Source organism: Hippoglossus stenolepis, chromosome 16 (assembly GCF_022539355.2).
Source record: "Hippoglossus stenolepis isolate QCI-W04-F060 chromosome 16, HSTE1.2, whole genome shotgun sequence".
Lineage (NCBI taxonomy): Eukaryota > Metazoa > Chordata > Actinopteri > Pleuronectiformes > Pleuronectidae > Hippoglossus > Hippoglossus stenolepis.
Genome location: NC_061498.1, coordinates 10,504,425 through 10,517,945, shown reverse-complemented (window position 1 = coordinate 10,517,945; position 13,521 = coordinate 10,504,425). Strand labels below are relative to the sequence as shown.

At 41.7% G+C, this 13,521-nt stretch overlaps 2 protein-coding genes across 5 annotated transcripts in view; both read left to right on the top strand.

Annotated features, from left to right (window-relative positions):
• Positions 1-1,245: 1,245 nt before the first annotated feature.
• LOC118122808 (charged multivesicular body protein 6) lies at positions 1,246-5,962 on the top strand. 2 transcript variants are annotated; one of them, XM_035179680.1, is made up of 8 exons: positions 1,248-1,473; positions 2,111-2,220; positions 2,719-2,806; positions 3,640-3,726; positions 4,067-4,132; positions 4,471-4,551; positions 5,380-5,455; positions 5,565-5,962. In XM_035179680.1, exons 1-8 carry the CDS (start codon positions 1,408-1,410, stop codon positions 5,612-5,614), a joined length of 624 nt encoding a protein of 207 aa, XP_035035571.1. In that variant the 5' UTR covers positions 1,248-1,407; the 3' UTR covers positions 5,615-5,962. The 2 variants fall into 2 exon arrangements, with proteins under 2 accessions (XP_035035572.1, XP_035035571.1); XM_035179681.1 differs by lacking the exon at positions 2,719-2,806 and having other exon boundaries at positions 1,246-1,473.
• Positions 5,963-7,433: 1,471 nt separating this feature from the next.
• The window catches only part of baiap2a (BAR/IMD domain containing adaptor protein 2a), a 52,547-nt gene continuing 46,459 nt past the window's right edge, over positions 7,434-13,521 (top strand). The window contains exon 1 of one of the 3 annotated variants that reach the window (XM_035179998.2): positions 7,434-7,741. In XM_035179998.2, the coding sequence (XP_035035889.1) occupies positions 7,670-7,741 (72 nt within the window). In that variant the 5' untranslated portion in view covers positions 7,434-7,669. The remainder of the gene's footprint in view (positions 7,742-13,521) is intronic. The other 2 variants (XM_035179999.2, XM_035179997.2) reach the window with 2 other exon arrangements.

Below are 13,521 nucleotides of genomic sequence, written 5' to 3'. Positions count from 1 at the left end.
TAATTGGGATTTTGAGTGTCCCTTACTTGATGATGTCACAGACACATGACTGTCCTCCAATGACCATAAATCAAAGATGAACTGGTAGAAATTGTGTCTAAGCTGCACAGAACATCTTATAAACAACTTTAATAGAGATGTTAGTGATGTAAGGATGCACTGTGTCCTAAATAGTGTAATAATTTATAATTGAATACCAGGTGAGAAGCACTGTTCCATCGTTCAGTTCAGGTCTGATTAGTCTGATTAATACCAGTACTACAGATTGAGTGGGTCAGAAGGGGGCTAGCTTCAGTTAAACACGTGGAGTTCAGCCAAATCAAGATGTTGAGTGGATGGTAAGTTACTGTTTATAGCAGCTATGTACAGTGCATAACATGTGGAAGGGGGAGGGGGGCACTAGTAATTGAGATAAGATAGAACTTTATTAATCCATAAGGACATTCTTGTGCCCGATATTGATTTACAATAGCAAATCACTGCAGGGTTTTGCGATTGTTTTTTAGGGTTATGAGCCATGGAAGAACATTTTTAATTTAAATGCAGATTTGGATCAGGGTGCAGATCCAGGATTTTTCTTCACTTTCTTTTAACATTACGAGATAGGTTCATTTTCAACATTTTAATTGAATCCTCTGAAAGGGATATGTGGATCGTGATTTAAAATAATAATAATAATAATAATTCGAGGGGACCGATATTCATGATTGTGCGCAATTTGGTGCAGATCCAAATACAAATCTGGATCTAGTGATTTGAAATGTAGCAATCAGGGTATAGGTGGGTCTGAGAAGAGGTATGTGCTATATTGACTGCCATCATAATTCTATTTATGTATCTTATTGCTCAACTGTATAATCTACTATACAATATTAGTAGTAATACTATATAGATTATTATTATTATTAATAATAATAATAATATTTAATAATAATAATAATAATAATAATAATAATAATAATAATAATAATATAATATCCTCCAGTCTTCCTCAGCTAAGGTTAGTATTTTTAAAGAGGTCGCTGTCCAAGGTGCTGATCCTTAAACTCCCAGGGAACTGCCCGCGGTGCTCATCCCTTATGTCGGTGATGCTAATGGCAGGATGATGTTTTCTGTGTTTGTAATGTGTTACTTGTGCTGTTAGTATCCGGCCATAGCTGTGTCATATGATAAGAAATCACCACAACACCAGGAAACTCACACTGGGTGGTATTTGTAAGCTCCAGTTAACGCGAATACCTGTATCGCTTGCCGTAGAAAACACGGAAGCACTGTGTGGCCATGGTGGTCGTCGGTTAGCCTGACCGTGCTGTCCGTTTCAGGGCTGCTTATCATGGCCACATGTTCAGTAACGGGTCATATGCCGTGTGTTGACGAAGGAGGGTGCGGCGGGGATGTGGCTAAATAATGGGAAACGTGTTTGGGAGAAAGACTCCACCCTCGCGTGTGACGGAGCAGGACAAAGCCGTTTTGGTGAGCTGCTAGCGGCGTTAGCATCAGACCAGCCCCCGTTAACACGGAACACAAGGCTAGTGTTAGCTGAGCAGGGTTAGCCGAGGTGTTTACCGTTGGATTTTAATGTAACCAATACTTTACCAGCCAGACATACCCCACCCCCCCAACCCTCTCAATTCAATTCAATAAAATTTCAATTCAATTCAAAGGAGCTTTAATGGCAACAACAGACAGTAAGTGTAAAAACAACACAAATTTACATAGAATTCTGACTGCTGTTTGAAATATATACATATAAGTAAAAAATGACTTAAAATATAATAGAAAAATCCCTCTCTGTGAAATGCTGTCAAAACATTTATTTTATATAAATTAAATGTGTCTAATGTCATTGTTGACGCTATATTAAAAGCTAAAAACTGATTAAACTCTTACTTAGTATATTATCATATTGTTCAGTGATACACATCATATTCAAGGTTATATTTTGTGTATTTGTACAAACTCACACAGTAGACGTGTGTCACTTGGTGTAGTGTGTATTATTTAGCAAATTAGTCATCCTGGTTTTATACATTGTGCATTCAGTTAACTTCCTTGATGTAAGTTCTACATTTACTTCTCATATCTGTGACCCTGTGTGTTTTTTCCCCAGCAACTGAAGCAGCAGAGAGACAAACTGAAGCAGTACCAAAAGAAAATCACCTCGCAGCTGGAGAAAGAGCGACTTCTCGCCAAGCAGCTGCTGAAAGATGGCAGGAAAGAGTGAGTATCAGAAGCCTACTGCCTTCGAGGCAGTGTGCAACTTTCTGAAACGGATCTGATCTAATAGTGTAATATAATATACATGTAATACGTCCTTAATCATCATGAATTCCCACCACAATAAAGTTACTCAACAGTAAATAATGAAAGAGTTATTGATTTGAAAGAATATACAATCCATAGTTGACGAGCTTTAAAAAACAAAAAACAAAAAAAACACAGTACATTGATACTCAAATGTCAGTTTATTAATGACACTTAGTAAAGACTAATGCAGTCTGACAGTCCTGCAGTAAATCCTTTCTTCAATGAAAGTCCTCAGATGTTGATTCAACCTTTTTGGAGGCTCCAATCTGTACTGTATTATGTTGACGGGTGTTCCTGTTGTTTTGTCCACCCCATTCAAAACAACAAGGCTGTGGCTGTACAAGGGATGTTTCTCTTTGTATAAATGCAATGCAGCTTAACAGCCCTCGTCTTTTTCTTTTCTCATCATAGCAAAGCACTGCTGCTTCTCAAGAAGAAACGATATCAGGATCAGCTGCTAGAAAAGACTGAGAATCAGATTTCAAACCTGGAGCGCATGGTAAATTGTTTGAGATTACTCTGGTTCCCTCTCGATATAAAGATCACTATTGGCCTTTGCTGCAGTATCATAATTCAGCAACATTTAACAATTTGTCACCGTTAGAGGAGCAAAGATTTTTTCTCTCCATTCACAACATATTCTCTTTTTTTTAAATTTGATCAAGCTGCACCAAACTGCACAGACTTTAAGAAATCAGACCCTAAATATAGCTTATATTATTTTCATCAAGATCCATGAATTTTTCTCAGGGAAATTACTGAAAATGTCAATGGTCTGGTTTCAAATCCTGGATCCGTCCCTTGTTCTGGATCCACACCTAAATTGAATGGATTCTTCTCTGACACACATCGCATCCTTCTATAAAGTTTTGTAGAAATCCCTCCCTTACAAACTAACTAACATATGGACAGTGGTGAAAACATAACTCCTTGGAGGAGGTAACTAACCCTGACCCTAATTTGCCAACCGGCCAACACTGGCAAATGTTAACGTGTGTTGCCCTCACCAATAGGTAAATATATTAGTTCTAGTGTCTAGAGTTTAGCAAAAGCCAAACATCACTGTGCCACATGACAATAAGAGATTTATACTTGATGGCTTTGATTAAAGAGACAGAGGAAGGATTCTGTGTGACTCTGGATATTTAATGTTAGAGGCCTCTGATTCATGATGTGTGATCTCATCCTGTTCTGTAATCTGCAACAAATCAATATAGTATGGATTTAATAATTCTAATAATCATGTTTTTATCTTATTGAACCACATTTGTTTGACAAGCGTGTCTGTAGTTTTGTATATTAATTGTTTTTATTTACCAATATTTTCAACAGGTTCAAGATATTGAGTTCATGCAAATTGAGATGGAAGTCATCGAAGGGCTTAAGGTTGGAAATGATTGTCTGAGGAGTATGCACGAGGTAGATATTGCTTTTTTTCTGCCTTTTTGTATTAAGAATTATGCTGATCACTTTATTGTTGTAAAAATACATTTCGATGTATGCTTCAACAATGTCCGAATTCCCACTGACAAGCGCAGTACTTGTATTTAATGTGATCCCTCGTTGAGGATTGAGCAGCACAGAAAGCTTGTGGCTTGTTTTGGCCTAGCTGGTGCCCACTGTTTGAAGATTGAGAAGCGGCGCCTTGATTGCAGAGGTGTGAAATTCACAGGCCTGCCAGGAAAATGTGGAAAACGCTTTTCATGAAAATCACTTTTCTTGCCGTGTGTGATGTTGGTTCTTTTCTTCATTGTGACAGATCATGTCAATAGAAGATGTGGAGCGAATCCTGGATGAGACCCAGGAATCAATAGACTATCAAAGGGTAAACATCAGCTTGATGTCAGTTAAATACACATGTACAGAGCCATTTCTACTTTTCTAATAATAATATAAGCCTGATATCAACTTAAATTAATTCAAACTGCAGTGCAAGTAGTGGCCAAACATTACAGCCTTTTTAAATGAAATTTTAACAATGCTATGATTTATTTGTTGCTTATTTAATCTACATATTATACACAAGTTTAAGGGATGCATCTCACTTAAACCAGAACTTTCCAACAAACATAATGACTTGTGTTCATCCACAGTTACATATTCATGTGAAAGTCATGTACCAGTGTCTTGTCTGATTTCTTTTATTTTTTTTTGCTTCTGCAGCAAATAGATGAAATGTTGGCTGGAGCCTTGACGCAGGACGACGAGGACGCTGTTTTAGCAGAGCTGCAAGCCATCACTCAGGTGTGTGTTAATCTGCATGACTAACCTGTAATCAGTGAGGGGAATGTTTGTGGAGCATGCCTGGTCTTCACATTCACTGTGTAGCTGTGTAGGCCTGGTGTAACCACAGGCTTCTGCTGTTAACTACGTAGCACTTCGACTGGTTTTGCGCGGTGGTTAAAGCTAAGAGACTCTTAGTATCAAGTGTGGATTTCGTACCAAAACTGCACGTCGATTCTCTGACCTCAGACAATATCTGTCTCTTCAGTGGAAGAATTCTGATAAAGCCCGAGTATCATTTTAAGTTAATAACAGGCTGTAACTGAAACTGCAGTGAATATAATTTTGGTTGAATCATAATAATTAAAACCTCTGCAGATTTTTCTTCTTTTGTAATCTAATCATTATTCCAAATGACACACACGCTCTCAAACTAGACAAATTACGATGTTTAACTCTTGTCTCTCTCAAATACACATATTATACACACAAGTTTTATGGCAGTGGAAATAGTTGTGTATATATATATTGATGTATTTTCAGTCGAGTAAAATATCAGAACAAATTATTATTTAGGACAATTAAAGAATAAAAGCAAAGAGCGAGATTATTCCCTCAAAACAGTTTTTTTATGTTTTCCATGTGGCATTAAATACGTCTTGGTTTAATTACTTACAGTAAAACAGAATATGGCACTCTGTACAGATTATAAAGCCCTTTGAGGCACATATGTGATTTATTCAGTCAATGTAAATATAATATACTACAAAAAACATTGTTAGCTAAACAACTGAATATTTTTGTCATGCTCTCATTAGTTTGCGTAACATGTTCTGTGTCTGTCCTCAGGGAGAAGACATAGCACTTCCAGAGGTCCCTGCTGAGCCAATACCAGAAGTCCCAGAGGCAGCTAAAGCTGAACCAGGTACAGTTGAATCTTTTAGTTCTTTCACACCACAAATGATTTCTTCCGTGATTCATACGTGTGTAACTGATGTCAGACAGATTGAAAATGTATTAACTTTGTTTTCCAGAGAGGAGAGAAGCAAAGAACAAGCTGGAGAGAGAGATGCAGGCGGCCTAACAGACTGACGTTGTGGTTGATATCCACTATTGGACTCCTGGAGCAGGTTGTTTTTGTTCTGTTAATTCCTCTTTAATTCTTAGTATCTGGGACCTGCGGGCATCCGTGAACCTTTACTCGTTTGACAGGATCAGCACTTTGTTTGTACTGTGGTTCACTGCTCCCCTGAAGTATCTACATGAAGGACGTGTCACGATCTGTTCGCACATGTCTGACTGGAATTAGAAAAGATCAATGTCATATTAAAAGTGTGCTGGCTCAGATGAAACAGAAGGACAGGACCAATTTTTAGATGTTTTACACATTAAATTCTGTTGTTTTACACATTAAATTGAGCTGTGGCAACAATTTCTTCTCTTTGCTTTTATTTTCATTCACAAACCGATATTTTTCTTTTGTTTTCCTCTTTTTAAAAGTGTCTTAAATCAAGTTTGGTTCTATGGCTCTACTCCCATAGAATAGAAGTATTTTGTGACCTGCATTCTCCAGAGGGTGGCGCTCCTCACTAGGTTTTTAACGCTGCACTGTGCAAAACAGGTGTCTTCATTCACATCAGTGAATAGAGATTGTATGGTTGCTGAAAGAAGTAGAAAGCTCATGTTGCTGATTTGCGGGAGATGTTTAGACAAGAATGCCAATATCCTATTTACCATCCTGCACTAAGTGGGCACTCAGACTCTAATTAGCATGTTCAGTGAAGCTAACAAATTATCCCCTGTGAGAAAAACATCACCCATTGTGTTACTGAAAACAAAGTATGACTGGCTTATCGCCTCATGTAATCTATCCATCTATCTATCTATAGCTCTATCTATAGCTCTATATAGCTATAGATGCAGATTACCGAGTGGACTAAGTCTTTTTAAGCTGATCATAACGAACATATGCCGTCAGTGTAATCAGACAAATGTAAAATGACAGGTTAACACATGATAGTGATTGTCATAATGATATTGCATTGTAATCCTCACATTTTAGTGTTTTAATATTATTTTGTTATAAATCAAATCTCAGTTTCTTCCTGCTAATCAGCCTGGTGCCCTGCGCCATTTGTAAAGTAAACCACACATATAATTCCATCTAAAGTGTGTTGTTATAAGGCTGGACAATATGGACCAAAAAGTATATCAATCAATGTCGATGATTATCACGATAAATGTCACATTATTTATTTTAAATTCATGTCACATTTAATTAAACTATTTTACAAAATCTAAGGTGGAACCGCCATTGCATTTAATTTGTTCTATTTTATTATCTTACACATTTCTATCTATTTTATTTGCATTATTTTACTCCAGGTTATTTTTATATTTTTTGAGATTGTATCCTTTATTCATTAGACCTCTTAACCTCTTTATCTTTATTGTTCTGCTCTTTTTAATCTTATTTTGCCTGAACTCTCTTTTAAATGGTGTAATAACTTGTGTCTAAATCTTTATGCAGATTATTTTATGTCTTTGACCCCTTTTAAGATCTTTACTTTTTTTAATCTATTTCATTTGGCTTTTTGTTATAAACTGTGTTACCTGATTTCAAATGGATTTCTTTCATTTTATTCTCTCTGTGTTGTTTTTGATATCCCTGAACAGCACATTGAATCCCCCTCTGCGTATTAAACATGTTCACAAATAAAAACAGCGTTGCCCTGTGACGAGAATCACATCGGGGCAATTGTCGTATTATTGCCACTTCAGCCCCGTTGTGCTATTTATCGGGTTTTATTTTCCCTTTCGTGACTTTGTCGGTGAACGCGCTTCTTCCTGCTGGCGACGGCGAGATGTCCGAGCTGTGGCGGGGGTCCGTGAAGGCAGCAGCGGGCTGTCAGCTGGGCGCTCGGCAGAAGGTGTGTTCAGTTGACGTGGGGTTTTCGGGAGCGCAGTATCGAGTCGGTCTCTCGCGGGCGCGTCTCCTCGCCGCTGTGGGTTTTTGTTTGATCGACCTCGTGCAGCCCCCCCTCTTCCACGCGTGTCCCCCCCGCAACCCCACGCACACACCTCTCTCCCTCTCCCTCTCTTTCACGCGGATACACGTTTCGAGGACCCAGGCGCGTTTATGGTCCTGGCTGAAGATTCCACGATGTCTCGCACGGACGAGGTTCACCGCATGACGGAAACTGTCTACAAGGTGAGACTGAACTACTGGATAAAGTTTTCAGGTGCACGCGACGATGGCGGATCCAGGTGTTCAGACACACTGTGAACGCATCATCATTTATTAGTTATTGATAAAGATGCATTCCAACCCCCCCCTGATTGATAATCTTCTTTACGGAGACCAGTTATTTTTTTTTATCTTGATCACTTGCCAAAATGTTGTGTTCCCCACCTCCACACTTGAGCTCATCAGGTTTTCTAACTAAATCACTCACTCAGTCCACAGGCCTGTACTGTTTCCCTATCATCCGCCTTGATAGTGTTGTTTAGGCCTTTCTTCAGATACCAGTTCATGGATCTGTGGTTTTTCTTGCTGAAATGGGAACATATTGCATTCCACAAGTCAGTGATTGACGGACAAAGAAGGTTGAGCTTATCTGTTGGAACGGGTAAACATTTGCCCCACAGGGATTTCAACACTCAAACCTGTTCTACCATTACAAAACAAATTGAATGTATACGTCTTTAAACCGCGTAAGAAGTTCTCCCTGCGTAATTCTGAAAGGAAGGAAGCAAAAATACTTAAGGTTAAGACTATTTTTTTAAGGATCGAGTTGATTATGATCAATATTAAAGGAATAGTTCACCCAAAAAGGAAAATTCACTCATTATCCACTCAACACTATGTCGATGGGGGGGTGAAGTGTTTGAGTCCACAAAACACTTTTGGAGTTTCAGGGATAAACAGCGTTGCAGCCAATACAATTAATTATTCAAATGTTAAATAAAACAGCAGAAAGAAACATACTGCTCCTGTGGTGTCATCCAAGTGTCCGTTAGCCCGGAAATTAAAATCTGACTCAAAACGGTGTCATTAACACCATGTTTTTAGCCTAAATGTCCTCTGATATCCTCCTCTGGAGCCACGTTCGCTCCTGGATCACAGGGGACATTTAGGCTGAAACTAAATGACCTCCTTTCGAGTTGTATTGGATTTGGCTGCAACACTGAAACACTCGAAAAAGTAAATTGTCTCTTAAATTCCTTGTTTTGTCCAAGCAAGAGTCAAAAAACGGAACTGTATATGCTTTGTAATGATGTCATGAGGAGAAGCAGCAAATGCAGGCCTGTAGTGGGTGTGTCATGAATCGATTTTGTGTGGAACAAGTCGTACATTAACCACATCACTTGCCTTGAGTCACAATCTTTGCCGTGTTTCAGAGTAGCAGGTGGAATGTTAACAAACGTCATGTTGTATAAGGCTCCGCAGCTGCACAGTGGTGATCTCCCTCCAGATGGTCTCTCTCAATATGTTTCTCATCATAGACGTAAAAAAATCGGTACATGTTCCTCTGCTTTTGATTGTTCTCGTGCTCCAAGCCAGTGGCAGATCCTTTTAATGGAAGGCCAACAATGAGCGGAGGGCAGCTGCTCGCGCTCCGACAGGGAATAAACACCTATCAGAAAGGAGGTCAGGTGAGCAGAGGCCGTCTGAAAGGTGCTTCTTTAGGAGCCGGAGAGGGAGGCGAGTGGTTCATGTGGCTATTTCGGTGCCAAAATTGGTCACGCAGCCTTCAAGTGCATCCCTCTCATCGGGGATTGGATGCCATGCTCTGTCGGGCCCCGTCCGATTGTTTACACCATACTAATGTGGGTTAATCGACATAGACACGTTGTAGGTGTCTGGATCCTGAACCCTTCATGGGGAGGAGCAGGTCCTTGCTCATTCAAGTGCCAGCCCAGCAGCGGGGCTCATTCTCTGGGGGGGGGGTGTGGCGCCCCGTCAAGAGCCCTGACAGCCAGGAGCGCTGATGGGCATTGGAGTGGAGCGACCGGTGTCCCTCATCCACGCCGGGGATCTGACCCAGTGGCAAAAGCTAGGAGGTCAGGGAGAGTGTTACAGTCACTGCTTATTTAGCACTCCTCGCGCTTTCTTCGCCAACCCTGCAGTGTGAAAGCGAGTTTCTTCAAGAGATGCGTTCAGTAGGACGTCCGCCATATTTCAGGGATGAAACGGACATCTTGCACAATGCATGCATTTTAGGTGTTTCTACCCTTGAATCTACATTTTCTTTATCGTCTTCTCTCTTTTTTTATTTCAAATGATGCTATTTCTTTATTGGAGGGATAGAGTGCACGTTAGGTCACTGAAATCTGCTGATGTTAGTCGGATGCCAACTGACGCCAACTGACGCATTGTCTGAGGCTGATGTGCAGACTGTCACCTTTAATTTCATGGGGTTGTCAGCCACACTGAGGGGACGTTGAAGCTGCGGGGCTTGTTGCATAAGTATTCAAATGAGATCGTAGGTAATAGAAATGCAAAGAAAAGATGTAGCTAGTACCTTAGTGCACTTGCACCCCCTTTTTTAATGCAGTTGCTAAAAGTTTGCAGCTTCTAATATTTTAGACACCCCAGCAGCAAGTTCTGCTCGATGCACATTTGAATGCCTCCATAACTGTGTTTGTCTACTTTGTATGCAAGCACAAACCTGCGAGGAAGAGGAGATGTGAAAACATACGGCGGCTGCTAAGTCATTGCAGCCAGCAGCTGGGCAGATACTGAGTAATCGCGAGGGGAGAAGAGGGGGGTAACTCCGCTGCTGTGACTCATGAGTGTGTGTGTGTGTGTGTGTGTGTGTGTGTGTGTGTGTGTGTGTGTGTGTGTGTGTGTGTGTGTGTGTGTGTGTGTGTGTGTGTGTGTGTGTGTGTGTGTGTGTGTGTTTAACAAGGCTGGGACTTGAAGGCACGGCGAGGGCGAGACTCTCGATTCAGAATCTCTCTGCTCGCGTTGTTCCTTTTAGGTGAAAGCCAGAGCCACTCCTCGGGTTCATTGAGATGACTTTACCTCGGCAGGGAGTCAACCCTGCAAACCCGGCAATCCCAGCGTGATCTACCGTGACTCACTTCACTTCTCCTCCCTCAGATTAACAGGCAGTTCCACCAGACATCTAGTCATTCCCGCGCTGACGGGGTGAGACAGATACTTAGGACTGACACTCGGGGTTTGTGTGTGTGTGTGTGTGTGTGTGTGTGTGTGTGTGTGTGTGTGTGTGTGTGTGTGTGTGTGTGTGTGTGTGTGTGTGTGTGTGTGTGTGTGTGTGTGTGTGTGTGTGTGTGTGTGTGTGTGTGTGTGTGTGTGTGTGTTCGCATCACAGTCCTCTTCACCAGCTGGTCGTGTCGCTGAGTGTCTGAGAGAAGTGGTGCCCTGGGTCAAGCCTCTTAGCATGCCATTGGGTTAAGTCTGAGCGCTGACCTGGCTTGGGAAGTGGGGGAAGACAAGTTGAAGTGAACAAACAGATTAATCGGACTGGAGGCTGAAGAAGAACGGCTTGAGTCCAACACCTTTTTTTTTCATGGCCACCAAACTTTAAACACATAGGAAATGGAATAAACTGTGAAGGCAGTTGAACACACCCTGCATCACTTTGTAGATTTCACCTGTATTTACTCAGGCTCTGTCACAGTGTAAGTGACGTGTGTTCTGTACCCGATACATGCGGTGCAGGTTTTTTTTTTTTTTGAACACGCCCTTGCAGGTAAGGGAATAGAAGGGTGTGTCTCGTCTCTACCAGCCCGCAGGACAACACTCATTCTCCCATGCAAGCGCCACTCCCTGATTGTCAACACAGCCTGGAAAACAGTGGACGCCGTTCTCTCAAATGGCTGATTTAGGAAGAGGCCCCCAAAAAACCGTTGTTCGACGTTAACTGGAGCAAGTGCGATACTGTACACTCTCTGTTACGCTGCTCGATCCAAAATCCTGATCTGGAATGCAGTTTTCCAGCCTAAAAAGACGACCTGTTATGCAAGAGGGTTCTCTCGCGCTCGCTTGCAGTATTGTCGTGACATTTGCTACACTCGAATGAATGATATTCTGATGATGATAATCAGAGGACCACAGTTTCATGTGGGAGATCTGAACAGGTGGTCTCTTAGCAACAACGTGCCACTATTCTTATGTGTTTCTGTCATATCATTGTGCAAGAAGACTCGCGGTTTGGTGAAGGGCTGGAGACGGCGAGTGAGAGCGATGGCGGTCACGTGAGCGTCCATGTGTTTGTTTTAGAAAGAGAGACGGCAGGCAAACATCGATTTGTGTCGCTTTTTCATGAGGAATGCTCTATGAAAGCCCCGTAAATGGTCCGGAGTGAAACATCCGTCTTCTGTTTATACACGGTTGTGCTTTGTCCCTGTGGTCTTGCATAAAGAAGCCGTCTGAAGTCACTTGGAACGGAGACGCCATCCATCACTTTATTTACCTTTTTTCCCCAGCAGTATATCACATCAGGCGCCACTCGCCTTATTATATGCGATTTAATGGAGTTTGAAATGACTTTGGCTCCTGAACATCTGCCTCCAGAATATAGTGTTTCAACAAGTTTGTGCGTGCGTGTGCCCAGGGCCTTGAAAAGATTGCATTATGCACTGCAGGAGATATCATAACATCCATCGCCTGTAGAACAGCAGATTTGTTCCCTGTGCCTTTGACTGCGATGCAGAGAAAGGACTATTGCTCCACACACCCACCTTCTCTGCTCGTCCGGGGGCGGATGGTTTAGAGACACTCGCTCTTTTCTTTTACTCATCACGCCTTTTCAAGGACAGAGACTGGAGATGCTCAGCGCCAGATCCAAGGCTGCACTGCATCGACTGCAAAGGAAGCTTCGCAGCTGTCGCTGACGGAAAATGTGGATTTGAAGTCTCCTTGTTAACATGGCCGTCGTCCAAACATCTACTCAACTGTCACAAAAGCAGTGCACATTAGCGTTTCATTTGCTTTAAAGGAAGATACAAAACACTTTATTGTGGGAGTGGAACCGAGAAGAAGATGGGCGAGGAAAGAAAAATAGATGGAGACATTCCACCTCCTTGTTGAAGTAGTCCCTAATTACTGTGGAGGGTGAAGCTGTAATTACACAGCCCGAAAGAGACACTGAGGCAGAGATTTTAAAGTTGGTGCCGTGGCAGTGGACAATGGCTTCACATGTGTGGGTCACGAGCTATAGTTAACATGTCTGTGGCTTGTGTTTAATGTACGTCTCTGGCAGCGACAGACCGGTCGAGCTGGCGTCCACAGCGCTCCTGTGAGCCCCGGACCAGTCACGTACGCTATTGTACAGAAAGTATGAGTTACTGTGTGCAAAACCCGCGTGGTGTGAAAATGCCCTTTTTTTGGGGAAAATGAGTGAAACATTTCCATGTGGGATGTACAGTAAGACACGGCAGGATGTACATTTCAGTCACAAGCTCACTGAGATGCAAGAGCAGACGGGGGGGGGAAATAGCACCACCTCCGTGTTGCATTCAAATCGACTGAGCTCTTAGTTAAAAGGGACTGGCTGTGTAGTGCGCCCGAAAATAGCAGATACAAATGCGTTTTGAGTCGTCATTTGGAAACATGATTTTCTGTCTGTTGAAATCTAAATGTTGGGGGGGGGGAGGAGGTCAGCAGCGGAACCCGCAAAATATTCATCCATAATTCATGGACAGTCTTTCGGGAAGCTTTGAAGCTGCCATGCAAAAAAAATTAAAATCTTAATTTGCTGATATTTTCTTCATCTCACCAGTGAAGTAAGATGAAATGAAATGAAGTTTTTTTTATCGTGCGTTTTATTTTATGTCTTTTTTGTTTGTTTGTCTTGTGGAGAATGAACCGCAACCTCTGCTGAGATGTTACCTTCCTGCATTGAAGTGTTTCACATTTCGTTAACACTTAGATTTTGTTTTCCCCTCAACCAAAGTGAATGTGTCTTTTTGCTGGTCAAAGAACTAAAGCTTGCAAATAAGTCTGGTTCTCTTGGTTGCTGT

Excerpts from the sequence above, each read along its gene's own strand:
- LOC118122808 (XM_035179680.1), top strand. The coding sequence starts at position 1,408 with ATGGGAAACGTGTTTGGGAGAAAGACTCCACCCTCGCGTGTGACGGAG. Across the intron at positions 2,221-2,718 it reads CTGAAAGATGGCAGGAAAGA|CAAAGCACTGCTGCTTCTCA; the intron begins GTGAGTATCAGA and ends TTCTCATCATAG. Across the intron at positions 2,807-3,639 it reads TTTCAAACCTGGAGCGCATG|GTTCAAGATATTGAGTTCAT; the intron begins GTAAATTGTTTG and ends TATTTTCAACAG.